The sequence below is a fragment of the Fusarium proliferatum genome (assembly GCF_900067095.1).
Source record: "Fusarium proliferatum ET1 genome assembly, contig: FPRO_scaffold005, whole genome shotgun sequence".
NCBI classification, from domain to species: Eukaryota; Fungi; Ascomycota; class Sordariomycetes; order Hypocreales; family Nectriaceae; genus Fusarium; species Fusarium proliferatum.
In genome coordinates, this window is record NW_022194794.1 from 350,467 (window position 1) to 376,351 (window position 25,885).

A 25,885-nucleotide genomic window follows, 5' to 3' on the forward strand; every position below is an offset into this window, starting at 1 on the left:
AGTCCGGGCAGTATACCAGCTTATGATGTTTTCATTCCCAGGTGGTACTTATTCAGAACTGGCTGCTACACATGTAGGCGTTGAGGGGCTCCCATCGCTATGGGCTCCATTTGCAGTCGACATGAGGCATGAAGCATAAGGAGGGGTAACTTGTGCGAGTCATCCACAACAACTTACCATCATCATCCCACAAGCCTGGCATTTTTAAAAACAAAACTTTAATCTTTATATCCGCAAAGAAAATGCCCAGAAACCGCCCTCGTGCTCAAGGAAGCACCAAGTCCCCTTTCGAGAGGCAACGCGCTCGGGATGGATACCGGCGCAGACAGTCACGCCGCCAGCAAGCTGCGGCCCATGAAAGTGGTGGTGGTCACGCCGAGAGTAACTCCAACGGTGTGCAGGGTGTCGAAGGCCACCCTTCCGACGCCGGTCATGTTGGCATGACTGGCGATCGAGACGAAGCTGGTCCCCAAGTCCAGCAAACCGCTGAGGCCGCTGTGCAAGAGGCCTCGACTTCCCCCCCTCACCTGGAGACTACCAGGCTGGCTCAGGACATGAGCTCATTGGCAATCGCCGACCCCGCTATACAGCAGGGAGATGCTCACATTGAGCAACCGAATTCCGGGCCTCAAGACCCAGACCAGATTGCTGGTGATGTTGCCCCTGACCAAGTAGCATCGAACCTACCTGAGAATATGGATTTATCATAGGCTTGCTCAGCGGAGACCTCTCCCACTTCGGGCATTCGGTGGTCAGGTACACCTCTCTTCTTCGAAAGAACCACTGGCACTAATTTGAAGTGTTTGCGTGAGGGTGTTACAGCACCTTACTCCAGCCTCTCGGCGTGAGGCAGACAATTCTTTAGATAGTGGAATTGAAGTATTACCGCTGCAGCTGTACTCTAAACTGTGTGAAATTGCTTTTCATGCCAAGCTTCCCTGCATGTGACCTACTGACCATCGTGTTTCTTTCTCAAAGTCTCTTGTATCCCCGTAATCGTTCGTGTTGTCTGGACCTGGATTTGAAGTGTGATACGGTTACAATGACCTATTTCTCACGTCAAGCTCAAAACTATGATATCTCTTTGAAGTTTGCAGTATCTCCTTGTAATACCAAGGGTGCCCTTACCGGATATAGCGTTCAACTTGGTCACCCGCCTATGAATTATGTAAGCTTCAGCCAGTCTCTTGATTACTGCAAAGCGCCTAGTTACATAGTTCAATGTACTTAAAAACAGGCTCATTATGCTCAAGCATTTTGTGCGTAAAGTAGATCTTTAATTAACCCGCTATCTACTTTCCACAGTGCCTGCGTGATCATCCCTTGTCCGCCGTGGTTTTCGATCACTACTCGAGAATGTGGTTGTCTTGCTGCGCGCCTCTCTCGTGACTTGGCTAGTCACGGTTCTCATCCCGCCTAGGCATTCGGGATGGACCAACAGGCATGAAGTTGGGGTTGGAGTTGGAGTTGTGCCGAGGCTTCTTGGCCGGACGACTCGAACCCTGCCCATCGCTGGAATGGCGTGAGCGACGATTTGAGTTGCCCATTCGGCCAGGTAATCGAGTCTCCCCCTGTTCTTGTCGCGACGAACGGGGCGACGCCGGGGCTGTTTGTCTCTGTGAACCCTCATGGACTTCCCCGGGTTCAGGAGTCTCTCCTGCTTCCGAAGCCTGAGGTTCCACAGCAGCAGCTCGACTAGCCATTGCCTTTTCGATGTAAGGCTTCATCCCTTTGTTGAAAAGGCTATGAATGGCTCTTGATTCAACATCGTCCTTGACCAAGGGCCTTGCTATCTCTGGGAAGGCGGATGGGTCGTTGAGGCTAGTGCCATGGCCAGGGGGGCCATAGAACAGCATATAGCGGTTCTGATTCTCGTCCTCAACCGACCAGTCAGTATCGACACAGGGGATATCTTCATACTCCGGGACGATTTCTGGCCCGTGGGCTGCATAGAAACGGACAAAATCTTCATCTTGTGGAGCGCATCTCATCCGAACTACTGCCAGAATGACATATCGAGCCCGCTCTCTCGTATCAAAAGGGTTTTGTCTATCCTTTGTCTCTCTCCAAATCGGGAGGTTGAAGCCACGAAGCTCCCGGAATGAGAATCGGGGCCCAGACCCGGGGCTGTACAAGACACGGATGATGGAAGGTTTCGCTGGCCTATGAAGAGTACGCTTGCCTTCTCGTCTGATAATTCCGAAGGAGCTATCAACGGTTTGCTGCAGTGTCGCATCAGGCGATGTGTCCCGATCTAGCGTCACCAAGCTCGCCGAAGCGATCTCCTCAGTGGTTTCATTGATTACCTGCCAGGTCTCGAGACACATCTTCGGCTCCAGCAAGCGCATCTCGTCCTGCGACCAGTATGACTGGTTCATCATCCTGGAAGTACAGAGGGCCTCGAAGGTGTCAGAAACTTTCAAGCGACGCTTCACAAGTTCCCTCTTCGTGCTCATCCAGTCCTTGTACCTCATCTCCATCTTGGACGGATCTCTCCCAAACATCAGCCACGAGAAGCGGATGATGGGGTTCTCTGCCTCTGCGCTTCGGAAGTGCTGGGTGTTGGCGAGACCCTCTGGACCAAGCATGACATGGCTGTTTATGCGCCTGAGAACAGCTGTCAAGCACTGAAGGCCAGTACTATGCGAGTTGCTCGCTGCAACCGGGTGGCGCGTCTCCAGGATGATGGCGACAATCCCGTTGTTGTCGCTGTGAATGTCGTAAATTTGGCGGAGATCTCCGGCGAGCGGTTCTTGGGCGTTCTCTGCATATATAGTAAGTAAAGAGTCCAGATTGGGCGGATGAAGAACCTCACCTAGAGACATATCTGTTTATGGTTATTTTGGATGGCGATATAAGTTGTTCGTTCGCAGATGTCCTAAAGAGTGTGAAGCATAACGATTGCAACCGCGCACGGGCCAACGTCAAACGATGCAAAAGTTTAAACCCTCGTCAAGACAAAGAACACATAGACCACCGACTTCTAGCCCATTGTTAACAAATTCGAGCCGCGGAGCTGACTTCTAGTACCAACAATGCAAATTTTCTTCATTAAAAATTCCCGTTCCCTGGAGCCTTAATACAATAGCCCTACATGTAGACATGTCCCCAATAACCGCTGCGAAGCCAGTGTATCTATTGCCTGTTTCTTACGTTGGCACGATGTAGTCACAAGCCACTCATGAAATCACGTGTCTTCAATGAAATTACTATGTGCATCTTAATGTCAGTCACATTAAGCTATTCCAAAGTTTAGTTAAATGAGCCTTTTCAAATGCCTCCAGCTCGTACTTTTTTAAAGGTCCAGCATACCACGCTAGGCTTCCTCGTAAGGTCATGTCACAAAGTCGCCGTGCCCCTTGCTGAGACGGAAAGCAACATCAGGACCTTGATCCCAAGTGAAAAAAAAAAAAAAAGACTTGACATGAGTTCGTTTTGATCCTAAATCAAGGTCTGATGTTTTCTTGCTCCCCGAGGCCGTGGTAGCGACCCTCCAGGGTAAGACAAGGAACAGCAAGGATCCATGTCCAGGGCTTGACTAGCGTGAGATCAGATTGCCTATTCCAGAGATAACATTATTGATGATTGGTTAACTTGGGAGCATTAAGACTTGTCTGTTGAAGCCGTTTTGGTGGAGCGACTTTCTTCGAGGGGCTGCAGGCTGAATCTTGCCAACACCGGCGCGGCTTCTGAAGGGACAAAAATCGTCTGCCAGGTTTATGAAGTCAAAATTTCACTGTCAGTAGCAAGCAAAGAGCCGAGATTCATCCTCAGCGAGGTTGACCTTTGTAGGTAATCGTTTGAGTCGCCGATAATGACCAAATTGAACTATGGGGATGAGTGCCGCCATAAGGTTAACCTTAGTAACCGAATTGAATTTCGTACCAGGGCTACTTTCACTGAGATGACTACTTAGATTAACACGAACGACGACGCTCTGTTGTACTTAGCCCATTCTAGTAAGCTTAGCCATATATTCCGCTTGCCTCATCTATTTCATGGAGCCAACGTTGTCCTCATCCGGCGAGCAGAACTATTGGCATTTTGATTTCTACCAGTACGACTATTACGGCAGCATTTATTTCTTACAGTAAGATATAGTATCTGTAAGTAATTCCTAGGGTATTAGGTACTCCCTCTAGTGACATGAGGTCCAATTCCTTATGTAATGTCTACTGATATGGTTGGGAAGGAGGTACCTTCCATGTCAAGCAGCAGTCCACGTGAACCATCCGTCTTCAAACATTCTCTTTGATCACTGCAATTCTTCAAATATCCCAAGAGTCCAATTGCACCTTCAAAATGTCTCGATCAAACCTCCCACTCAATGGCCCCTTTCACCACGAGGAAATTCCTCGTAGGGACATTGCCTCCGTCAAGGTCAAGCTGGCCAGGGCGAGGTACCTCGTGACTGACATGACGCAGAATGCGCCGACCGGTAGTGATGACGCTGCCGAGGCCGGATATCATTCCGAGAACCGTAGCCGTAGTGAAACTATGATGCTGGCAAAGGAATGTCAAGCCATCGTTGAGGCTTCCCGGTCCTTGCAGGCCGAGACTGATCAGAATATCACGGCCATAAGAGACATCCAAAGGGTCAGGGCAACGCAGGCTTCTTTGACAAACTCCCCTGGTCATCTGCGTCGAGAAGCAGCAGCTCAGGTCCTCAAGCATTTGACAGGCTCCAGAGACGGACTCCGCAGCCTGATCCGGCAGGTTGCTTCAGATGCAAGTCCTGAGGTCAGAGATGCGGTCACTGAGGCTCTCGCTCGGGCCACAGACTCGCAGGCTGAGAGGTGGATCACTGGAGCACAGCAAGCGCCAGAGGTCGCTACCCTCCAGCAGACAATTAAGGACAAAGATACCGAGTTGTCTCTTCTAAAGGGGGAGATTGAGACGAAGAGGAAAGCCAACTTCGCATTCCAGCGCGATCGTCATCAAGCTGAGACTAACCTCATAAGTGAAAAGGCCAAGGTTGCTGCTTTCGAGAAGCAGCTCAAGCGCACTAAGGAACAATTAGATAGTGCCCAGGAGAGGATCGGAGCCTTGGAAGAGGAGCTCCGCCTTGCCAAGTTGAGCGGGGATTGGTACCAGAGCCAGGCAGAACTTCTTCATGAGGCTCACAGGGATGCCGAGGATGAGAAGGAGACCCTGGCATTTCACCTGTCTCAACATAACCAGAGTGTAGCCAATCTGAGGCAGCAGCTCGCTTCCGATGCCCAGCATGCTCAGGCGGAGCAGGCTTTAATGGAGACAGAGTTAGAGAACTCCATTTCCAAGCTAGAAGCTGCTAAGACGGAAACCAAAGACGTCACTCAAAGGCTGGACCGAGCCGAAAGGCGCCTTGCATATGTTGAGGTTGAGCTGACTACGGCGCAAAAAGACCTTGCGTCCTCTAGGCAAGAGATTGACGACGCTGCAATAGCTCGTACTGGACTTGAGAAGAAGATCTCCAAACAAAGGGCATCGCTGGTAAGTCAGGCCACGGAGATCGGACAGCTAAATAGCCTCATCACAGCTAGAGGCGAGACTATTGATAGCCAAATCGATCAGGCCTCCGTCTTTCTCCGTCGCATGTCTCTGGATATGGAGTCAGACATTTGGCGCCGCGTAGCTGAGGGGGTACTTACCGACTCTACTGTGGCTCCGGCAGCCCCTATCCCATGGCAGCCATGGAGAGTTCTTCCATCGTGGTCGCATGATGAGGCCCTGGACGTCCAAGAGGATGACAGGAGTATCCACTCTCTGGCGGTGGATATCGCTGCCATCATGAAGGTCCCATCTGCACCAGCAGAGCCCCTATTGAGCCGTCTTCAATCTCTGCAGGATTTGATGGTAGATAAGTCTCCGCTGGTGCCGACTGTTTCCCAGATACTTCTGGAGTCGCTGGCTGGAGCAGTGGGAGACGAGCGCCTTCATCTGATGCACCATGTGCTTGTTTGCCAGATCGCCATTCTCTTGTGTGGGAACGGCGTTGAGCTAAATGAGGTCATTCTGGATCCACGAGCCACCGCTTTGGTGAGTGCCTTGGGGGCATGGGATCCAGAATCAGGTCCCGTCCTCAATTTGGCCTGTTCTCTTTCTTACCCAGAAGTCGCTCTGGTGGGGTTCAACCACAGCCCTCGAGGCATTATCGCTGCCAGCCCTCTGAACCGGGAGCTTCTGTGGGTTGATGAGGCTCAAATTGATAACACGCTTACGCATATAGAACTTTCTTCAGAGAAAGTTGGCACTATAGCACTACCTCTCGATACAAGGGAGAGACAGTTGTGGGCCGTTGCTCATTTGTAGTTAGATAGACTGATATGCCAGAAATGAAGAAGCAAAGCTCATGCCGAACTCTCAAAAGATGGTGACTTCTGAAATCGCTGTGACGATAGTGTGAGTAGCTGATACAATACATCGTGATCACAGTCTGCACAGATATACTGTAAGTACGTGCTTATAGTCATAAAAGAGCCTCAACGATATGGTATTCAGCTATTCCTTTCGATCACCCGAGTGGACCAGTCCTATAAGCCTCGCGATACACTTCTCGAGTGCAAATGACTGTGTAGGAAACATGAGAGGTAGGGGCTGGAGGCAATTTGTAAACGATTATTTAATTGAAATTTTAAATGCAACACCATTTCAGATATTTGGGACAAGTTGGAATAATTTAGCATAACTTAGGACAACATTTAACAGCAATAGACCAAAGCGAACGACCTCTATCCGGTCCCAGGCATGTCAGTGGACACTACATAAGGGATTAATATCATATCGATAGAAAGGAATACTTGTTGTTGTAAACCCCGAAAATCTCTTACGTACATATTATGTGTTGCCATAGAATAATGATTAATCCCGTAGTGATACACTTCAAATGTGTGATCATCTCACCTTCACAAATGGCATCGGCATGTTCGGCATCACTCGTGGCAGCACATATGGCTTTTTGGGGGCGCTATAGCCACTGTCTATACGAAAAAAGGGCAGGTTGATTGAGTTGGTTGTTGATGAACATAGAAAAGCGGCAACACAGGTGTGGTATGTTTTGGGTGGGAGGGGGGAGTCCTGGCGCCAGGGATGACTGAAGCATTAATGTATGTACTCTTTCGTGATTGGTCTCAGGCTGAAAGATTGAACTGATTGTTGCCTCTATCAAGGCTAAGCAACAAAAGATAGTGGCAGATTAAGGTGGTTCAGTATAAATGCTTCAGTTCGGTTCGTTGGATTTGATTCAGCCTCGAAAGCATCATTGCTACCGTCCAAACAATCTGATTCATCTGGGCCACTGTGTATTTTGACTTGGCTATGTTGAGATTGAGCGCAATATCCCACCAGAGCGGTCTCCTTGTACTCAAAGGCGTCAACTAGTGGTGAGGCTCTTCGATGTTCACAGGACCTGCTTCGTCACTCAAGATTATAAGGTCATTTGGGACAGCACAAAAGATCCGCCGAGCGCAATGTTTCTGCATTAACTAAACTTAACACAATTACTAATTTACAATTTAGTGGAGGTAGAACTCCAATACGGCCCGCTGTCCAGATGTTGCCACTCTGACAAGCACACATTCAGTCTCATGATCGGTGCATTTACGTCGACTTATTGCCTCGGGCCTTGGCATGCCATCTAAAACGTTCTCTAGGCAGTGCCATTCTGATGACCCGGAATCGAGAAAGACGCCGAGTTCCGTCTTTGACTCGAGTCGGAAGAGCAAGGGAGCTATCGCGAGCGCGAGCGTTCTGAAGTCGTATGGAGCAAGTGCCTGGGATAAGATCGGCAAATCTACCACCTCGCGAGCAAGTTCAGCATACATGCTGGCAAGTTCTCCAAGACTGCCTTCAGGGATCCGGAGTGATCGCTGAGTCTCTCGGGTTAGTTGACCCTCCAGCTCTGTGAGCTTGGTCTTTGCATCAGTCAACTGCCTGCCAAGGTCTTGCCTCTCCGTCTCAGCATCGGAGGAGAGCCTCAGGGCATTTTCTAGCTCAGCTTCCAGGGTCTGAACCTCGCCAGTAGCTTCGTCAAGCTTATCCCTGAGGAAATTTTCACGGGCCAAAGAGCTACTGAAGTCTTGAAGGTAAGTGGCGGCATTAGAGTTAGAAACTCTAGCCTGATTGGCAAGGTCCTGAACCTGAGCATTTGCCTCCCTCAAACGTTCTTGGAGCTGTCTCGTGTCGCCCAGATCCCTGCGCAGATTATCGAGCTCCCAATCCTTGGAATTCAGGAGCTCGACCTTGTCTTCGAGCCGTCCTTGAAGGGACTCCTTGGCCTCCTGGTGAAGGGTTTGGGCATCCGCGAGATTCTCTGTCAGCTGTTCGATCTGTGCCTCAAAGTTGGATCTTGACTCCTCCAAATCCCGCGCGCGCTGCTGGGTCTTTGTCTCCCGTTCTTCAAGCTGTAGGATTCGATTTGTCTGGCTATCGAGCCGCTCACCCAGAGAGCGAATTTTCTCCTGAGCGACGTCGTACAGACAATTGAGCTCGTCTAGATCGGTAGAGAGAGACCTGGCACGCTCAGCCTCCGCCATAATCTCCTGCATCTGTCGCTGCATCTCAGGGATCTGACCGGCCTCCGTCCTGGCCTCCTGTAGCTGTCGATGCAGCTCAGGGATGTCCTCAGCCTGCTTCTCGGCAACTTCTAACTCCGATTGCAGCTGCGAGACGTACTGGTTCCTCCGGCCGACTCTGTCTTTCTCCTGTTGGAGGAGAAGATCTACTTCGGCCTTGGAGCCTCTGAGTGTCTGCAACTGATCTATCAGTCGCTGATTTTCCACATATGCCTTCTTGAGCTCCTCCTCTTTGAGGCTCAACTTATCGCGAAGCTCAAATGGCTTGAGGAAACTCTCGAGGGTCATCTCATCCCTTAGCCCTGCACGCACATTCGCCGGGATGCCTTTAATTGACTCAGTCAGTGTTTTCACACTGTCTGTGAAGCCATTAGTCAACTCGGCAACGTGCTCCGGCTTCAAGCTGTGCTGGAACCTCTCATTGAGCCCACTCAAGGTTGTGTCAAGGCTCTCTCCGACGGCTTTGATGTCTCGGATGGCCTTGGAGGTCTCACCAGACGAGGTGTCAATTGATCTCTGGTGCGATCTGGTGGCATTGGTCATCTCTTCCAGAGACTGGGCCATACGGTCTCGGGTTTCCTTTGCCGCAGAGGACAAGGTTGACGTGAGGCTATCTATAGTCTCAGGTAAACTGGTAAGCTGCTTTGCATCTCGAAGCAACTTTTCCTTCTCTTCGAGGAGAGCATTCCGCTCATCCTCGAGAAGCCTCGACCTGTCGTCGGCTTGTGACATCAGAGCCTCTGCCTGCCGAAGCGTCTCTATCGCGCTGGCATCCTTCTGCTCAACGATTTGATAGGCGTGAAGGAGTTTCCTGCGGATGGTGGCCGCAGAGGTTCGATCAACCACCGACTCCAAGAGCCAGTCAATGGTTTCGAAATTGAACAGCGTGATCTCGGGTTGTCGCTCCATTTTGATGTTGCGAAGTGAGTGTTCAGGTGACAAGAATTGAGTCCGAGAAGGAAGGAGGTGTACCCAGGAAGTCACTTAAACAAGTACCTCAGGCAAACACCAAGATTTCAGTACCTTGATACTTATAGGTACCCTTTCCCGTCGTTTCAGGATTTAATTCTTTAAAGGCTCCAAGTATCCCGTAAGCGCCTTGATGTAATATGCCATATTCAATTACCCAAGTCACTAAAGCTGGTCTGGCAACTGTCTTCCTTCTTTACTGTAGCAACTGACGGGACTACTCTCTCGGCTTGAAGGGCTAAGCCCAAGATAAAGGAGCAAATGCACAGTTTTACAATCTCATCAGACTCAAATTTACTTCATGACTTCCCTTTTCCTAGTCATTCCATCTCACCCAGCACATATCTTGACCAGATGAAGGCTTTGTGTCAGGATGAAAATATTAAGAATGCATTACTCCGTTTCTAAAAGTAATTATACTCTAATTTTATAATCATTAATTCCAAGTGTCAGAAATTGGTTGCATTTTGGGATTGCAGATGAGACTTGTGGCTGAATGCTGAAATCAACAGATAGAACTTATCATTCTGGACGGCGTGCAATTGAGCTATTTGCCAATTTTTAGCCTCTAACTATTATCATACCCTAATATAGCTTTCGCGTCGCTCCGCCCTGAGTTTGATACTTCCGATCACCACCAAAATGCTGTTGAAGGATGCGACTCTCGACGCTGCAAGTAGATCAGCTAAAGCTCCCCATTCCACCACCGTACTCCATCAGCCCAACCAGCATCATAATATTCTTTCCACCATGGTAAACATCCGTACTACTTCTTTTTGGCAGAAGAGTGACCCTCAACGGAGCAGGGGTTATCGGTTCTCGCCGGAGAAATTGGATGAGTTGACAGCATCGACTACATAGGTTAGTATGGCATAATCAGAAGATGTTTCACGCTTACCAGAGACGGTATCAGTCTCAGACTGGTCAATACCCTGGTCGTCGCGGGCGGGGATGAACTCCGCGATGATGGTGGTGCAACCAGTTGCCTCAATGACCTTGTTGTACATCGCGACGGCTTTGGCAGGATTGCTGATGATGGCGGAGATCTCATAGCCAGAGGTGTTGCCCTGTTTGCCAGACATGGTGGGAGAAATGCCGAATGTTTGAGTTGATGCCGACAGTGAAGGACCCGAGGCGTTGATCATTGTAGATGTAAACCTGGGTACTGGTGAGTCCTCTTCCGTCTCTAAATGGCTTGCCGGCTATCTGCCGAACTATCGGGGGCCAATCGCAGGCCTAGGTGGCGAAGTGCTGCAGCGACTGAAGAGCCTTCTGCCTCAGACTCTGCTTCCTGGGGGGGGGTCATATGGGCGGAGTAGCTAGTGGCTCGCATTACCCGCAGTATGAGGCTATGCTCAATTTCCCTGACACGCCCGCGAGGTGGTCATCTTCCCCAGCGACAAGGCGACGAGGGGGTGCCGGTGCTTTGCATACACCGTTGGCGGCTAGTAGATAGTATATATAGTGTTGACGGGCACGCGCTCAATCACATACACAGCGTGTTGGAGGACCTTGAAACCTGCTCTTTCTTCCTTCACCTTAGCTCGTCAAGTGATCAGAGGGTTCATAAGACTTATAACGAGAGTCATGGGGTTTCCGAGATCGGCCAGCTAGTCGCCTGCGATTGGGGGCGATGGCGCGGGTTGAATGACTGCTTGCTGTCGGAGACCTAGTCAGCAGAGAGACTTGCAGTGCCACGGTTGGGTCTGACAGCGATCTTGAGTACCTGCTTGCACCTACGTGTACCGAACTCCCCGCGTCGCTTATAAGAACAATCTCCCTTGCCGCAATGCGAAGCTTTTGCACCATGTCAGGTAAAGCTTGACCGGTGTTTGCGGCTTCTATAAGCCCGCCGTTCATCCTCTGAGGTGCACGTTCATCGGTGTCCTTGGCTGCTTTGACGGCGCTGTGTACGGCTTTAGTGGGGTAGCTGATTTTGAGCTCTGTCGAAGTCATGCTGTAGATTGCCTTCCAATAAGCTCCAAGTCGTTTATATTGAAGGGGCTCTTTAGCTGCGACTTTGCCGGTAGAGATTTGCTTACAGCTGTATGCTCACCAATGCGACAGAGCAGGCCAGAAAAGACATGAGCCATTTGCCGTCGGCGTGGAGCTTATATAGGGTATCAGGTAATTGAAGCCCCTCACTGCCGCCAGATTGTCGTTGAGGATCTGCGAAGCCATCCTCCTAGAAGACAAGCCAGTGAAACTTTTGACGATGACGCGATAATTCCCAGCGTAAAGGAGAGTGTCGATGAAACGGGTGCCTCAGATCCCGGATTGGATAAAAGATCAGCTGTGTCAGATAAGCTTCAGGTTAGAAAAGGTGGCTCTTGTGATCAATGTGTTGCGCTTGGGAACGAACTGCAGGCGATTCACCGGCGATAGCATTATTGCTGGGACTTGCAAGTGTAGGCAGAATCTCTTAAGATCTATGTAGTAGAGATCTTTGATGCCCTTCATACCGATCAGGCCGGAAGACTTCTTTCGAAGTGAGGTGTGCCACCGTGCCTCCACCTGGTCCTCTGATTGCTGGTTCCATCTTTTACGTATTGCAGCCTCCACATTGGAGCATCTTGGGTCCTCAGGCGCAAGAGGTAATCTGATGATCTCCTGATTGTCCAAAGAGGGTTATGAGTCCCTAATTGCTGATTGTGGTCGCCATAGGCTAATTGCATCCAGTAGCTGAATATAACGCTGTTTGTGGAACTCCTCGGGTTGGGGATGGCCTGAGTCTAAAGTCTGTCGACATGCTGCATTGAACAGAAGAAAGGTCATAATGGGGTGTCCTTTGAGCATGCTTATCAGCATATAGAGATCTGTCCAACTATTGTCCAATGCTCCATGCCCAGGATGGGAGATCAACGACGGCTGTGACAAAACTTTCCGGGTGGGGTTTTTCGATGTCATTGACCAACATGAGTGAATGATCCTGTCAATACATGATTCCATGTACGCGTCTTCCGTGTAGATGTGAGCTTGAGTCGCGGTCATCTGGCGACTACTTAGCTGAGAAATAAGCTCTTCTTTGGCCAAGCGCGTACTGTAAGACACCAGTTGAGGAGTCCTGTCGTCCAGACGGCTCATGACACACGGATATTCTGGTCGCCAAAAAATTGGAAGCCATTGATGGACATGGCAGGACTGATGGTGAGCCAAATAAATGCGTCGCTCTGTTGGCGCTCAATAAAGTCTGTCAGCTCTCTTTAACCCTGTTCTGATTCCATGGACCGACGGCTGAGTTTCCCGATTTGATATGCTGATGACCGCATGGCAGTCGCCTTTCCATGAGCTTTAGAGGTTTCTAATATATAGCTTGTAGGTCCATCGTTCGTGTCAGCAGGGAAATTGTTATCAATTCGCCACTGTCTGTAGACCAGCGATATACGGCCGATCATGTCATCACGCTGAGGTCCATCCTTCCACAGCCAAGGGGGGGCTTGATCTCCGAGTCGTTTGACTATCAATGTTAGCATGTCCCAATAGGAATATCGAGGAAAAACTTACAGATTTTTCTCCAGGCATTCTTATCGACGTTGTACTCGAAGAATCCAGCACCGATCTACCTTGCTCTTCGCTGGCCAATTTCTGACTGACCACTTGCTCTGACACCCAACGCTTCTCACCAACGTGTTCGGCATAGTCGCTGCCAATCTGTCGGATGAAACCATCCAGCCTGGCTCGTCACTGGGAAATATCCCCGGGAGGAATAAGGAAAGCATCAAGAGGTATTTGCTGCGTATTTGCCCCCGCAACAGAGGGACTTGAGAATATGTTTGCATCCTGTTCAAAGGTGTCAACAGGCAAATTCCGATCAATTCGCCATTGCTTGTAGGCTGACGACACCCCGTCGCTCACGTCGTCACGCGCTGGTGATTTGCCTTTAAAAGGCTAAAGGGGAGCCTGGTCGCGAAGACGGCGAACTTTCAAGTCAGCATGCACATACCTGTGGGTTCGGATAACCCACACAGCCAGACTCGTCGCTGGCAAATGTCTCTGGGGGGGATGATGGATGCATCAAGAGGTACTTGCTGCGTATCTCTTGCCGGGGCAGAGATGCTCGAGAGTTTTTGCGGAATCTTGTTGGGGAGCATATTTTCTGAGGTCCCCGACGATCAGGAGCAAGAGTTCTACAATTCTGAACGTCTTCATTTTGGTTCATTGGTTACTGTTTCTGGCTTGACGAAACACCCTCGCTCATCTCATCTTTGGCCAACATATGACCTGTTCATCCTCCGTGGGCAGCCCCTGCTTGATATCCTTGTCTAATATCTCTCTCATGTATCGCCTGCCGAGTGCAACTTGGGCGTGAGAATAGCCATCGAGAAAGGAGGGGATTGGGTGCTCCGCATCAACTTCAATGACGGTGGCAGGGTTGTCGTGCAGTTTCTGGGTTGACTGCAATGTAAGTCGCCATTTCATGATGGGACCTGTGTCGTTGACATGCTTGAGGAGCAGGGTGTTGTGTGAAAGGGATTGAGTAATAGTCGGAAAGACGTCCTTTCTGGTGAGTGGAGGGACAAAAGGTATGGCATGTGCATCGTCTTGGTCTCTGGCTAGAACTCGGTTCTCAATGATGTTGTACATTGCATTGCCACGCGAGTTGTCGACAGCGTATTCAGGAATAGCGTATACATGCCGTGGGATGGGTATCTCGTAGTGAGCGACAGGGTAGCTGGAGCGGATGCTCACGAGCTCAGACAGTAAGTTGTTGCCGAAGAGGTTGGATGTCGTGAGAACTCGAATGGATGCTGACTGTGTCTCAGAGATATCGCAAGCTCATTGAACAAGTCCGGCCAGAGCCAGAGCGCAATCGGCAGACATGTAAGGGTCAATCGAGAATACGACAAACACTTGCTTTGGCAGCATCAGACTACTTTCCCATTCGTCCGCATCCTCGACCTGTTTTCAGTTGCCAGTTCCGTCGCCAGCACGGTTCTTCTCGAGAATAGATGAGAACCATTCGTACTCTAATGTTGTTTCGTTATACTGTGGAAGAAGCGGAAGATCCAGCATTTCCGTCCTGCATATTCGCTGCTTGTGGCGAGAATGGACGAAGATGATGGGACAATCGATTTCTTGACCCCGGATTGCAGAGATGATCTCGCGAGTTGTCGTCTCTTCCGCGCTAAGGCAGCTTGGGACGACAAGGTGGCCAAAACGGATATCTGCCAGCCAATACGGCTCGGGGGGGTTCTGAAAATCCTCAATGATGCTAGATAGAGAGAGAGCTGAGAGGGGTGTAGGAGTCCTCAGAGCCGACGTCGACTTCGTCGGTTTCGCTTCCGTAGCCGCTTGACATGGTGCCAGATGCTGATGTATGGTTGCAAAGACTCGATTTCCTTCTTCGACACGGCCAGCTCCGTGGTCAGTGCCGCCGTCAATCAACAGCCCGCCCGATGTCTGGGTTGTCTTTGTCAGCTTCGATATCAGTCACCGTCTCGTGTACCCTCACCATTCTGTTCATAATCAAGGTGCCGAGAAAAAGACGGTGGTCACCACTCCAGAGCCGGTGAACGACAAGTTTCGCGAGTGTGCTGCAAGCCGGCTGAGTAAAAGGGTGACTTGAGGTCACAAAGTCGCCGATCTGACGTGCAGGTACTGTACACCTTTAATGGGGGAGAGCATGATCTCAGAACGCATGAGGCGGTCCTCAATCTCTCCCTTCGTTTTTTGGCCAGGCTTCTGAGGTGATGGCGGCGGGAGTGGATTGTTGTTGGGGCGCTCATTTCAGTCAAGAGAAAAGTAAGCGCGGTCACGTTGAGCTTAACTGGCATCAGCAGACTTTGATGACGCAGCGGGTGTAAAGACAAACATAACCTTCAAGGTCGTGGGATATGAGCACGAAGAGGGAAGCGGCGACCTTCATGGAACCAGTAGTAGCTCCAGACATCTGGAGCGACCGGACTGCTGTATCAACAGGCAACGCCTTTGGGTCTTGGGTGGCGTCAAGCTCTGTCTGGAATTCCTTGACTGGTTTCCCGCGTTTGCCCTGGAACACCTCGATAGCAAACTTGGCAGTCCAAGGAAATCCAGTTGGTGGAGAGATATGCTGAGTCTCCTTCGCTTCGAGGAACTCGTACAGGAGTGTTCACCAGAGAGCCAGCGCAGGCTTACTAGCCCGACCGGTTACAAGCAACTTGACCTTTTCCGCAAGGGATAGCTTCTTGAAAGAGTCGCACTCGTCGGTGCGATGCCGCTTGCACAAGGCCAAGACGCGACGAAGTCGCCTTGCTTGGTATGTCGGAAATTGCGAGACATTTCCAAAAGCATCAACCACGGCCGAGCACTCTTGTCCGGAGGGGTTATATATGGCACTGCCGAAAGCCATGTGCATAACATCAGGGTATAATCTGATGTGGCCAATTGTCAGTCATCAGAGAACTCTGGTGGGCTTGGTAACTTACTTATATATAGATGTGTAGGTTGTGGGGGATGAAGGTGTCTGCTCTAGAGGGCTCCATCTTCTAAGGAACGTGGTCGAGCTGAGAAACGAGAGAATTCATGGCTGACTCAGCTTCAAGGAGGTCACTTCGGATGACCCGGGGAGATCTGGTGTTCAGACGTCAGCTAGGTGAACAAGATAGACTTGACACTCACTCGAGTGCCGGTTCATGGCTTACGCACACTTTCTCTCTCTGATCATCAGCTTTGATCGGGAAGAGATTGAGGTCCATGAAAGTGCTCACCTATAGTTTATCAGTCTTGGAGTTCATGTGACTGGGCACTGAGTAGCGGACCTCTTGGTGTCAGCCAAGGTATAAAAGAGGATGTATATATATAAAGAGAGGATATGGACTGATACCATGATCGCACTTTGAGATGAATGAGTGAAGGAGGAGGGAGGGAAAGGGATCATTTATAGGCAGAATCATGTGACCTTTCCTCCATCACAAACCCTTGTTTCCATGCATCTTCATATGCTTGCGATGACCATGACGTGTCATGGCAAAGACCAAATGGATTGCGCCGTCGACAGCTGAAAGGTTTGATCTAGTTCTGAAGATTCGAGGCTGAAATGCACTTGTAAGCGAGGTCCTGGCAAGTATGCTTGACAAAACAGTAGCAAATTCATGAAACATGCTCAACAAATGTATCTCAATCTCAAGTGGACATCACTTGGAGAAATCGGCCTTTTTGTGGGATCAAACATGCCATCATACATCTGTAACATACGGGAACCAGTTATTGAAGTTCAGATCCATGGTGAGAGATTGTGTACTGGGAACGACGACTACGTCTTCGATGGTAGTCCATCACATCATCAGAGTCTGTTGGAGAATGGTGAGAAGCCGTTGCCGTGGCTGAGACAAGGTTCCATCCCACATTGATGTGACCAATTGTGCAATTCACGCAATCTGGAATAGGCAATTCCACGACCAGCCCTTGTCCACGATCCACATAGACGAGTTGGACTGCGCCACTAACAGACGCCGCGTGCAATCCACATGGCTCGAGCCAATATCAGGGGCTAGCGTGGTGTCTTTCCAGATAAGCGTGTGGGGAGAGGGTACATTGGAAGAGGGTCGGTGCGGTGTCGAAAAAGAGAGCAGGGTATGGTTTGGGCTTCGTGAGGGATGATGGTCGACCGTATCGGACTTTGAGGCGTCGCTTCGCTTGACTGTATGTCTAGGAATCAAATGTCAGTTCTCTGCGCAAATATTGCCAAGTCGCTCACCTTTTGGTGTTTTTGGCAGCAAAACAGAATGATGCTTTGGCCGCTTGTCTTGCTTGGACCGTCGCGTGGTTTGCGTGTTGACAGAATCAGTTTGACCGCATCGCGATTGTGGAGTTGCACGTCAAGCAGAAACCGGATTTTCATGTTTGTAATTTAGTCAATGTCGGCAACTTTGCGCGTAGAGAACCAGTTGAGGGTTCAACTGTATGAGCTTGGGTGGTTTGAGCTTGTTGTCCGTCTCTTGAGCCAAATGTCTGAACGCGCTGGCCCGTAAGAGTGGGCCCGACTCTTTTGTTTACCCTGAACAGTGCAATTCCACGACACGAATGCTTGTAAACCTATTGCAAGCGCTCGTCCAGGTAGAAACCTGATTTAAAAACTATATAAAGATAAAACTCAAACAAAATCTGATTGTTAGGTCATATGTTACTTGTCATCGTTTCATCTGATACTGCATGTTTCCAGCAAAAGTTCGGATTTACAATGGGGAACTTGAGCCATCATCATGTTTGTCATGGAATGAAATAATTAAGCCGTCAGGAATCACAAGTTAGCACATCTTTTGAATTTGAGTTAGATATCAAGTTTGACAAACGAATATGGCAAAGAATGCGCATTTGCTATCCATACGTCAAGCGGAGAAGAAAGACTCCTACAGCCTCTAAAGAAGTTCATGCTTTTTCATGGACTGCATCCAGATGCCTAAGGACCAACGGACGCAATCAACTTCCCCAAGATCCATAAAGTTTGAGAGACGGTAGAATTGGCCAAAAGTCCTTTGCTGAGTTGATGGAAAAGCGGAAAAGGGTCGAAATAAAAAGGAATGGCGGGAGAGAAACGCCAGCAGGCAAGTCATGACAAAACAGGGCTCTCATGGTTGTCTCGCAATTCTCAAGAGCCAGCTCAAGCCCCATCATCCTCGCAAAATCTGGCATGAGATATCAGCTCAGTGAACGTACTGCACTCGTCTATTCCAGGCAGATATATGGCACAAGGAGTCACAAGGACGTCCAACAGTCCCATGAAGTTTCACCGTGCGTCTTCGATTGGGCCCAAACGAAGGAGGCATCGAGATGTCCCCCTAAATCGCTAGTCGCCAATCTTTTCATGAACACTACCAATATCATTTGCACTCATAAGCGACAAAGATGGTTTGGTCAATGTGACAGTGAGCAATGCGTAAATGTAACCTCAATTGTTGGTGTTGGCAGGCATCTACTCACTACCTTAAGGCCTGTTTAGATGAGTAAACTGCTGTGTCCTTGTCCATTTCACTGAAGGCAAATTGCCACTAATTATAGAGTTTGGCAAACTCTGTATTGCTGTCTTGAAATCGACCTGTAAAACTCGGGCTAACACTATTTGGCAATATGTTGAAGTTTCCTACAATCATTCTTTTTCCTACTGTGTAACTAGAAACACATCTAATGATTGTCCATCCTTCAACCATTGCCGATGTGGAGCTAGAGGCGGAACCCGATTGGCGATACAACATGTACCATAACCATACACATTCAGGAATGATTCGGCTTTCTTCAAACATGAAATCACCCTCAAACTTCGTCGTCAGCAAACCCCTCGTGGCTAACAATTGGCTCCAGCATCGCTAGAACACTTCCCACCGGTCCAGCCTTTTTTTCCCATTCATACACAACATCTTTGGGAATCAAAGTCCAGTCTCTCAAGATGAGAGTGTTGTTATCAAATTCTGTCTCGAGGGAGTGGGAAAAGCCAATGACTGTCTTGTCACCGCTGCCCCGAAGAAGACCAAGGATGTCAATCAAATTGGTTGGTGACATGTCAGGGGGCCCAAGCACACATCTGGATCCACCGGATAAAGTGCAAATCGTGGGAGAGCCACTGTGGCTTCCATCGCCGACTAATTGCTCGTGACATACAGTAGCTTGATACATGTATGCTCTGAATAGATCGCCGTGAAGCTCGCGCTGCTCTTCCGGAGTCATCTCCTCAGTCTCCTTCAGAAGGGGCAGAAAATAACCATGAAGCATGCGTTGGTCATATGGAGTCATATCCTCAAATTCCATCCAACAAGGCAGCAAATCGTCAAGAAGCGTGCTTTGGGCATATGGAGTCCTGTCACCAGTCTCCATCAAAACAAACGGCCGATGGTTGATGTCTCGGCCATGTCGACCAACGAGATAGGCCAATCGGCCAAAGACCTTCTCAATCCTTCCGCCCACTGATTCGTCAACAGACACGAATCCATCGAGGTTGTCGTAAAGAGACATATACTCGTCATGTTCCTGAATGTGTTGATCCCGGTTCCTGAGTAAGCCAAGGAACAGCCACAGTGAACCTTGCCCCGCCAGTGGTGGGCCAAAACCACGACATTCCTTGAAAATGCAATCTGGTAGCCTGGGGATTTTGTCCAACGTGACTATGTCCTCGAGGTTAGTGGTGAGCATAGCAGCCAGCTGTGTTTTGATGCGATTGACCACCGGCGAGGCCTCGGTAGCAACCAAAAGGGCCAGGCGATAGTCATAGTTTAGCAATGGTAAAGTGTCGACGAAGATATCTGCTTCTTTGCTAGTCAGGGCGCTACCATTGGACTTGATCACTTGTTGTCTGATTAGTCTGTCTGTGATCTCCCGTACTACGAAAGGATTGGTTGCGAAGGTCTTGATGATACCATCGCGATTTCTGGAGAACCATGGGAGGCTGGTGACAGTAGCAATGAAACCGCCGAGTTGGTGTGCTTCGACAAAGCGGGGGCCAGCATAACCCTGTTCGATGTATTCATGCGGGCTCAGGCCGTCTTGTATATGCATAAAAACAGACTTTTCATTTCCTTGATAAGCCCACCAAAGTTGACGGCGGCGGTCTTCCATTGACAGAGGATAGTCACGGCGGACCATCTGATGCAACCCAATGTCCCAGACTTGTGCCGTCTTGCTGTAGCCAAGCACAACATGTATCTCCTCGAAGTCTTTGATGGTGAGTGGTAATATAGCAACGTCTGGCGCGATCAACATCAAGCGAGTATTTGGACCTTCTAGCCTGTAGACCAAACGGCTGTAATCGCCTGAGCCGATTGCGAATCTGCCCTTGTCAATGAACTGGTCGTCCTCAGGACTCTGCTTCGCCTCCAAGGCTCTGTAAAAGGCAATGTCAAAGCACAGAATGAGACGAGACTTTTCAGGTTCTCCTCGGACTCGTGCCAGAATATTCGACACTTGGGTATCCATGTACTTAGAATTTATGATTGTGCAGTTTCGCAAGGGGTCGAGCTCTCCGTGTTGAGCCAAGTCGAGGTCGGCGAAGTGATATTGGAGACCTGAGGTATCCAGGAGTCTCTTGAGAAGGTCACAATCCTCTTCTGCTGAGAGGGTCACCAGCCGAATATTGTGATCTGGTAGAGTCGACTGTGCCAGCGACCACTCAACGATTCCGGCCAGTGATATCGCGCAATCCGCTGGAATGTTGGGATCAATCTGAAAGATAATGACAATCTTCTGTGGTAGCCAGCCGCCCCTGTACCGTCTCTCAGGATCCTTATATTTTAGCCAGATCGTATGATCGGATTCATTTGCGTCTCGGTTGAAGTTGCTTCGAATATGTTCGAACAGTCTGTGGTACGCCATGATTTTGATGGTGGTATGCCCATTAGAGAGATAGCCCTGCTCGACTTCCGGCTCAATGTCTGGAACAACGAACATTATATACTTCTCTTCTGGAAACATATCCAGGATTTGCTTTCGTATACTGGTCTCGAGGCGATATGGCGGGATCTTGATGTGACCAAATTGAGCAGTCGGTTGGCCAGGCACCGAATCCTTCCTGTGATGAAAATCGATGAAGAAGTTGGCGAGGGCATCACCAATCGGGTCGATCTGGTCAGTCATGGCGAATCTAGTGACTGGAGATTAATATGTAAACCGCGTTTGTTGTGGCGAAGCTCACCGTGTTTTGTGAAAATCGTTGTCCCGTCGCTGAGCCGCAGTACGGTGGACAGTTGAAGTCTGTACAGAGCAGTCTCCACCGCACTAAAAAGTGAACTATAAGGTCCTGTACTGTTTGGCTCAGGCCAGCAACAATCGAGCCGGAACATGAAACGGAATAAATTCACAGCCTTTTCAATTTCACAATGACATCAATCTGCTTGATCTTGCACTTGTGTTCTAGGAACTCTGATCTCATTTTCATTATTTTTACCTTCGTATATTCTTTGGAATCTCAAGTCGAACGTCCCACGTACATGTCGTTTTTGACTCTACACCCTTCCGTCTGTACTGAGAGACTCCAGAGCGCGGATGTGTTTCTGATGTATTTGATCTCCTCAAGGCTTGGACTCTTAAAAGCTTCTCGACTAGTTCCGTCTTACTGGATCTCTACTTGATTGCATGGACGTCGATCGTCGAGTCAGTCGTCTGGAGAGTCTTGAAGGCTTGGGATGCTCATGAGTACAACAGCCCAGCGTTGTTGAACTTCAGCAACTATTGGAACAATAGGTTGAACGATAGTGCATGCAGTTAGTTACAATTCATTTCTAAACAAGCTTGGTTATTTATTGAATGCAGTCAAATTATTCTTTCATTGACCTATCCATCATCCTCAACGCAGAAGTTGGCCGGGGGCTCGCCTATCGAGACCGTGGTTGATTGTGCCACCAGGCCTACCGAATACCATCATCCAAGCCAACGTGTTTCCTAGTCTGAACCTTGTTGTGTCTTCTCTCCCTCCAGATCCCTTGAGAAAGCGCCATGCCAAGCAAACACATCTTCCACCCCCTTACCGCTCCGAATAGCGGCCCGAACCCAGTACTTGAATGCAAGATTGAGTCGCATGTCCGCGCGGAGCATGTCTTGTCGAATCCATATCCCCAAGTACTCTCGAGCAACCGGCGGTGGTTGCTGCAAAATTGCATGAAGCTCGGGAATCAGCTGCTCCTCAGCCTCGTGCTGGACCCGGGCATTACGCTCGCTATCTGCGAGGTTGTTGACGGCCTCAAAATGAGCGGTTGCCAGCCCTTCCAAGTCCTCCATTCCCATCGGAAGTCCAAGCTTTTCCTTTGCAAGCAGAAGCGCGATATGGTCGGACAGTGTCGTGCTGTGACCCTTGGTGGCAAACAGTACCCAGTGACAGACATATTGCCAGAGTCTTCGCACCTCTAGCCGCACGGAGGGTGACGCGCTGAAGTTGTCGAACTTTGGGTCAACGCCGACGATTAAGGAAACCGGCTTACCAAACACAATTCGCCATGTGACGGTAAGTATGGGGCTGACGAGTCGCTCGATCTTATTGTGGATGGCCCGGTCCTTACCCAAGACAAGACGATTGAAGTCAAGCCATGGTGGAAGTGCGACCTCGACAGGACCGGGCACAGCTCCAGTGAGCCTTCCATCGCCGACATCCTCCCAAATTGCTTTCCGGGCATCCATGGAAGGGAAAGGCTTCATCCATGGCATCACTGTGGTGGCTCTGAAGCTGGGTACGAGGACCAGCGGCTCGTCCAAGAGGATGACAGGACTCAGTTCCTGCGCCTCGTCTGTCGCACTCAAGGCCGCAGTCTCAATCCTGCGCATCTGTGCCTCATACTTCTCGTGGGCAACCCCGGTCCTCCTTCCCCGAGCCTCAGCCTCAGCGACCGTCTCACTGGGAACAGGCAACCCATTGTTAAGGCGCCACTGTCGATAGTGGACGGAGGGGCCCAGACTCAGGTCGTGGCGACCAGGCTTCTCCTTGAAGGGCCACTTGGGGGCTAAGCCGAACTTGCTTCTATGGTGATCTGTACACATAGTTAGATAGTACTCTCAACGGAGTACCAGGAATGGATGGCTGTACTTACAGGTCTTCATCCAAACGGCCTCATCACATAAAAATTCGAAGTAGACCTCGCCCACTTGGTCTAACTCCAGAGTATGCAGCTTCTTGGCGATGCCATCCACGGACGATCGATATCTTGTGTCGAGAGAGTCTTCGTGATACATTCCTTGTCGAAGGAGATGCGCCTTTATCCACTGCCGACGGGACTGTTCGTCAAAGGGGTTCACCCCAGAGGTGTCGCTAACAGCTGTCAAGCTCATCCTGTGTTGCTGTGTACGCGTACGTTGTTGTGTTCGCCTAAGAAAGATTGGGACTTGGCGAAATGAGGTTGTGGAGGGAGGATTGCACGCCAGGCTTGGAGGCGACGCTAAGTCCAAATAACAGGGCGCTTAGCGGCTGGTATGGGTGAGCAGTTGATAGGTCTGCGCCTCCAGAAGTTAGAACTTCAGGTTCACATTGCCATGATCACAGTGAGGGCCGTTGATACATGCTCGTGGGATAACTTTGATACAGAAGCAGGATGGTTTCAGAGGTTACAAAGCAGATATTATGCTATGCTAAAAAGTCGATGATTGAAGAGAGGTTCACGAGTATAAGAGGGCGACAAGTAGTAAGTTCTTGAATATAGAGTCTCCGTGCCGTCTCAGTCGGCATGTATGAATGCACTCTGCGAGCCATGCGTCGTACTTGATCTGCCATCCTGAGATTCAGAAGGTTTACACTAAAAGAATATAACCTGGTAACAGATATTGGCGGCACTTGGAAATGGTACTGAATGTTGCTACGTCGCAGATGACCCCAACTGGTCCTCAGAGTGAAGAGACTTCAATCAATCCCTCATCACTTTCTATCTTATTGAAACACTTCGTTTTCGTCTCAAGTTACAGTAATCACACATGTTTTAGCTGAAAAGGTTACAGGAGAATTCTCTATTATCAACTACCACCCGAAGCCTTTCAACACTGCCTCAAGATTATCCGCCCTCTTCCTCTCAGTTTCACGGCCAGCTTTCTCCTCAGCCACATCTTTATGTAAGTCTGAAATCATCATCTTCTGATACTTTATTTTGTCTGATGATTCCTTTTTCTCCTCAAGCAGCTGGGCAACCTGTGCTCGAAGATCGCGAACCAAGTCGGACTCGTTGACCTCAGCAGACAGTTGGAGCCGCCTCTGCGATACGGGTTCTACCAGCACTATACCGCCGTTCATTCACAGGATACACGACTGGTTGATGTGTGTCTTGCGGTTGAGACTGTTCCTTGTTGAGGATCTGGGTGGTCTGGTTCTCAATTCGCCTCAGGGTTGACTTGATCTCTTGAATATCATCGTGGCCGGCACCCTTGAAATGAGACGCAAGGCACTGCTGGCCGTTCTTGACGACTTTGATACGCTTCTCAGGTCTGGGATCGGTAGTTGGTGAGAGAATTTGACTTGATATAAAAGCTGAGGGATGAGGAGTTGCCTCCTGTAACGAGGTTCGGACCTGTCGTCTGGGGAGTTCAAATCGCTCATAAGGCGATTCAGTGCGGATTTCCGAGAAATTCCTATCGCCCCAAGCGTACCCAGATCCACGTTGTCTGCTCTGCGGGTGAGGTGGGGACCTTGAGGCAGTTCTTTTGTTGGCTTGATTTCTCGCTAGGTCGGCTTGTTCGTCCTCCGACTCCTCTCCATCGACTAGCGCCCGATATCTGTGTTCTGGGCGGACAGGATTTGACTCAGGCGGTACGTTCTGGTTATCTTCAGGGATACCCATCTCTTCATCGACAGCCGTATCAGGACCGGGGGGCGGAATCACATCTTCTGCGTCGCCAGCCAATACATGTCCATGATCCGCCTCGTTGGCGGGAGAGCAGGTCTCAGGATTGGCATCTTGCTTGTAAGTCTCAATATCCCGAAAGACATCCTTGAGACTTCGGCCGAGGTACTCCTTCAACTCGGCACCGGTAGTTGGAAATTCAGTCTTCCCAGTTGTCCTCTCCGCTCTGGAAGCGCTGTATACGTCTCCCGGGCTACATCTCCAAGTCTCATCAGGCCAGTTGAAGTTTGTCACCGCATCAGTGAGCGCCTTAATATCTCCAAGAGTGACAGGCAACGCAGGGACGTCAAGGTAGGCCTTCTCTTGCTCGGTATCATCTTTCTTCACCTGTTGGCCGATGAAGTCAAGGAAGTCAGAAAAGACCGAGACACCACCACCGACAATGCTCTGACGCGCGGACTTTTGCATTTCAAGCAAACTTCTATCCCCAGAGCCAGATCCATCAAACATGTTGAAAAGGGCATCGATAGCAGGACATTCGCGTTCCTTTGCATCTTTGTGTGGCCAAGGATTGCGGTTATCCACTCGACATTTGACCAAGTATTGAAGGGCCAAGACGAATCCTTCATGCTCAAGCTCCCAGCAAGGATGTGTGATAAGTGTCGCAAACAGCTTGCTGAATTCGGGTGAGAATACAGCTTGGTTTGCCCTCTTCCGGCCACTCCCTAAAGGAAAGTATTTCAGTCCACACATCGGGGACATCAAAGCGATAGGGGAAATCCGCCAAACGCGCAAGCAGACTTTCCATAGTGCTTTGAATTCTTTCACCACGGGCGTATTAAGGTCCGGGTTGAAATTCTCATAATCCTCCTTCTCATTGGAGGCATCATACAGCTTCATGGCCCCCCTTTCAATCTCTGGGCTCTCTCTCGAAAATTCGACCGCTGGATCAGGACGCATAATTTCCCCCAAGTCTTTCGGAAGTAACCGAGGCCGCGCCTCAAGGTAGCTTTTGGCGACGGCACGTGCGGACTCGCTGACCGGAGTCTTTGCCTTCATTTCTGGTCTTTTCTTTGTCTTGGTCGATTCCTTCTGACCCGGCTGAGGGCGAGTGCCATTGGATCCTCGTGGTTCGCTCATTGTGTGTAA

General features: G+C 49.8%; 10 protein-coding genes across 10 annotated transcripts; 2 read left to right on the forward strand and 8 right to left on the reverse strand.

The window, feature by feature from the left end:
* Nucleotides 1-242: 242 nt before the first annotated feature.
* Nucleotides 243-710, forward strand: FPRO_10339 (uncharacterized protein; the record flags this gene model as incomplete). Its single annotated transcript, XM_031231293.1, has 1 exon — nt 243-710. One exon carries the CDS (start codon nt 243-245, stop codon nt 708-710), a length of 468 nt encoding a protein of 155 aa, XP_031081344.1.
* Nucleotides 711-1,394: 684 nt separating this feature from the next.
* On the reverse strand, nt 1,395-2,825 carry FPRO_10340 (uncharacterized protein; the record flags this gene model as incomplete). The annotated part of the gene is made up of 1 exon (XM_031231294.1): nt 1,395-2,825. The coding sequence occupies one exon, from the start codon at nt 2,823-2,825 to the stop codon at nt 1,395-1,397; it is 1,431 nt and encodes a 476-aa protein (XP_031081345.1).
* A 1,477-nt stretch (nt 2,826-4,302) lies between these two features.
* On the forward strand, nt 4,303-6,291 carry FPRO_10341 (uncharacterized protein; the record flags this gene model as incomplete). Its single annotated transcript, XM_031231296.1, has 1 exon — nt 4,303-6,291. The coding sequence occupies one exon, from the start codon at nt 4,303-4,305 to the stop codon at nt 6,289-6,291; it is 1,989 nt and encodes a 662-aa protein (XP_031081346.1).
* A 1,202-nt stretch (nt 6,292-7,493) lies between these two features.
* On the reverse strand, nt 7,494-9,461 carry FPRO_10342 (uncharacterized protein; the record flags this gene model as incomplete). Its single annotated transcript, XM_031231297.1, has 1 exon — nt 7,494-9,461. The coding sequence occupies one exon, from the start codon at nt 9,459-9,461 to the stop codon at nt 7,494-7,496; it is 1,968 nt and encodes a 655-aa protein (XP_031081347.1).
* An 869-nt stretch (nt 9,462-10,330) lies between these two features.
* Nucleotides 10,331-10,603, reverse strand: FPRO_10343 (uncharacterized protein; the record flags this gene model as incomplete). The annotated part of the gene is made up of 2 exons (XM_031231298.1): nt 10,331-10,374; nt 10,420-10,603. 2 exons carry the CDS (start codon nt 10,601-10,603, stop codon nt 10,331-10,333), a joined length of 228 nt encoding a protein of 75 aa, XP_031081348.1.
* A 528-nt stretch (nt 10,604-11,131) lies between these two features.
* Nucleotides 11,132-11,477, reverse strand: FPRO_10344 (uncharacterized protein; the record flags this gene model as incomplete). The annotated part of the gene is made up of 2 exons (XM_031231299.1): nt 11,132-11,179; nt 11,262-11,477. The coding sequence occupies 2 exons, from the start codon at nt 11,475-11,477 to the stop codon at nt 11,132-11,134; spliced, it is 264 nt and encodes an 87-aa protein (XP_031081349.1).
* A 1,247-nt stretch (nt 11,478-12,724) lies between these two features.
* On the reverse strand, nt 12,725-16,723 carry FPRO_10345 (uncharacterized protein; the record flags this gene model as incomplete). The annotated part of the gene is made up of 7 exons (XM_031231300.1): nt 12,725-12,978; nt 13,026-13,080; nt 13,743-14,269; nt 14,453-14,921; nt 15,334-15,584; nt 15,636-15,871; nt 16,695-16,723. 7 exons carry the CDS (start codon nt 16,721-16,723, stop codon nt 12,725-12,727), a joined length of 1,821 nt encoding a protein of 606 aa, XP_031081350.1.
* A 2,026-nt stretch (nt 16,724-18,749) lies between these two features.
* Nucleotides 18,750-21,059, reverse strand: FPRO_10346 (uncharacterized protein; the record flags this gene model as incomplete). The annotated part of the gene is made up of 1 exon (XM_031231301.1): nt 18,750-21,059. One exon carries the CDS (start codon nt 21,057-21,059, stop codon nt 18,750-18,752), a length of 2,310 nt encoding a protein of 769 aa, XP_031081351.1.
* Nucleotides 21,060-21,863: 804 nt separating this feature from the next.
* Nucleotides 21,864-23,240, reverse strand: FPRO_10347 (uncharacterized protein; the record flags this gene model as incomplete). The annotated part of the gene is made up of 2 exons (XM_031231302.1): nt 21,864-22,942; nt 23,003-23,240. The coding sequence occupies 2 exons, from the start codon at nt 23,238-23,240 to the stop codon at nt 21,864-21,866; spliced, it is 1,317 nt and encodes a 438-aa protein (XP_031081352.1).
* Nucleotides 23,241-24,127: 887 nt separating this feature from the next.
* On the reverse strand, nt 24,128-25,876 carry FPRO_10348 (uncharacterized protein; the record flags this gene model as incomplete). The annotated part of the gene is made up of 1 exon (XM_031231303.1): nt 24,128-25,876. The coding sequence occupies one exon, from the start codon at nt 25,874-25,876 to the stop codon at nt 24,128-24,130; it is 1,749 nt and encodes a 582-aa protein (XP_031081353.1).
* Between the last annotated feature and the right edge of the window lie 9 nt (nt 25,877-25,885).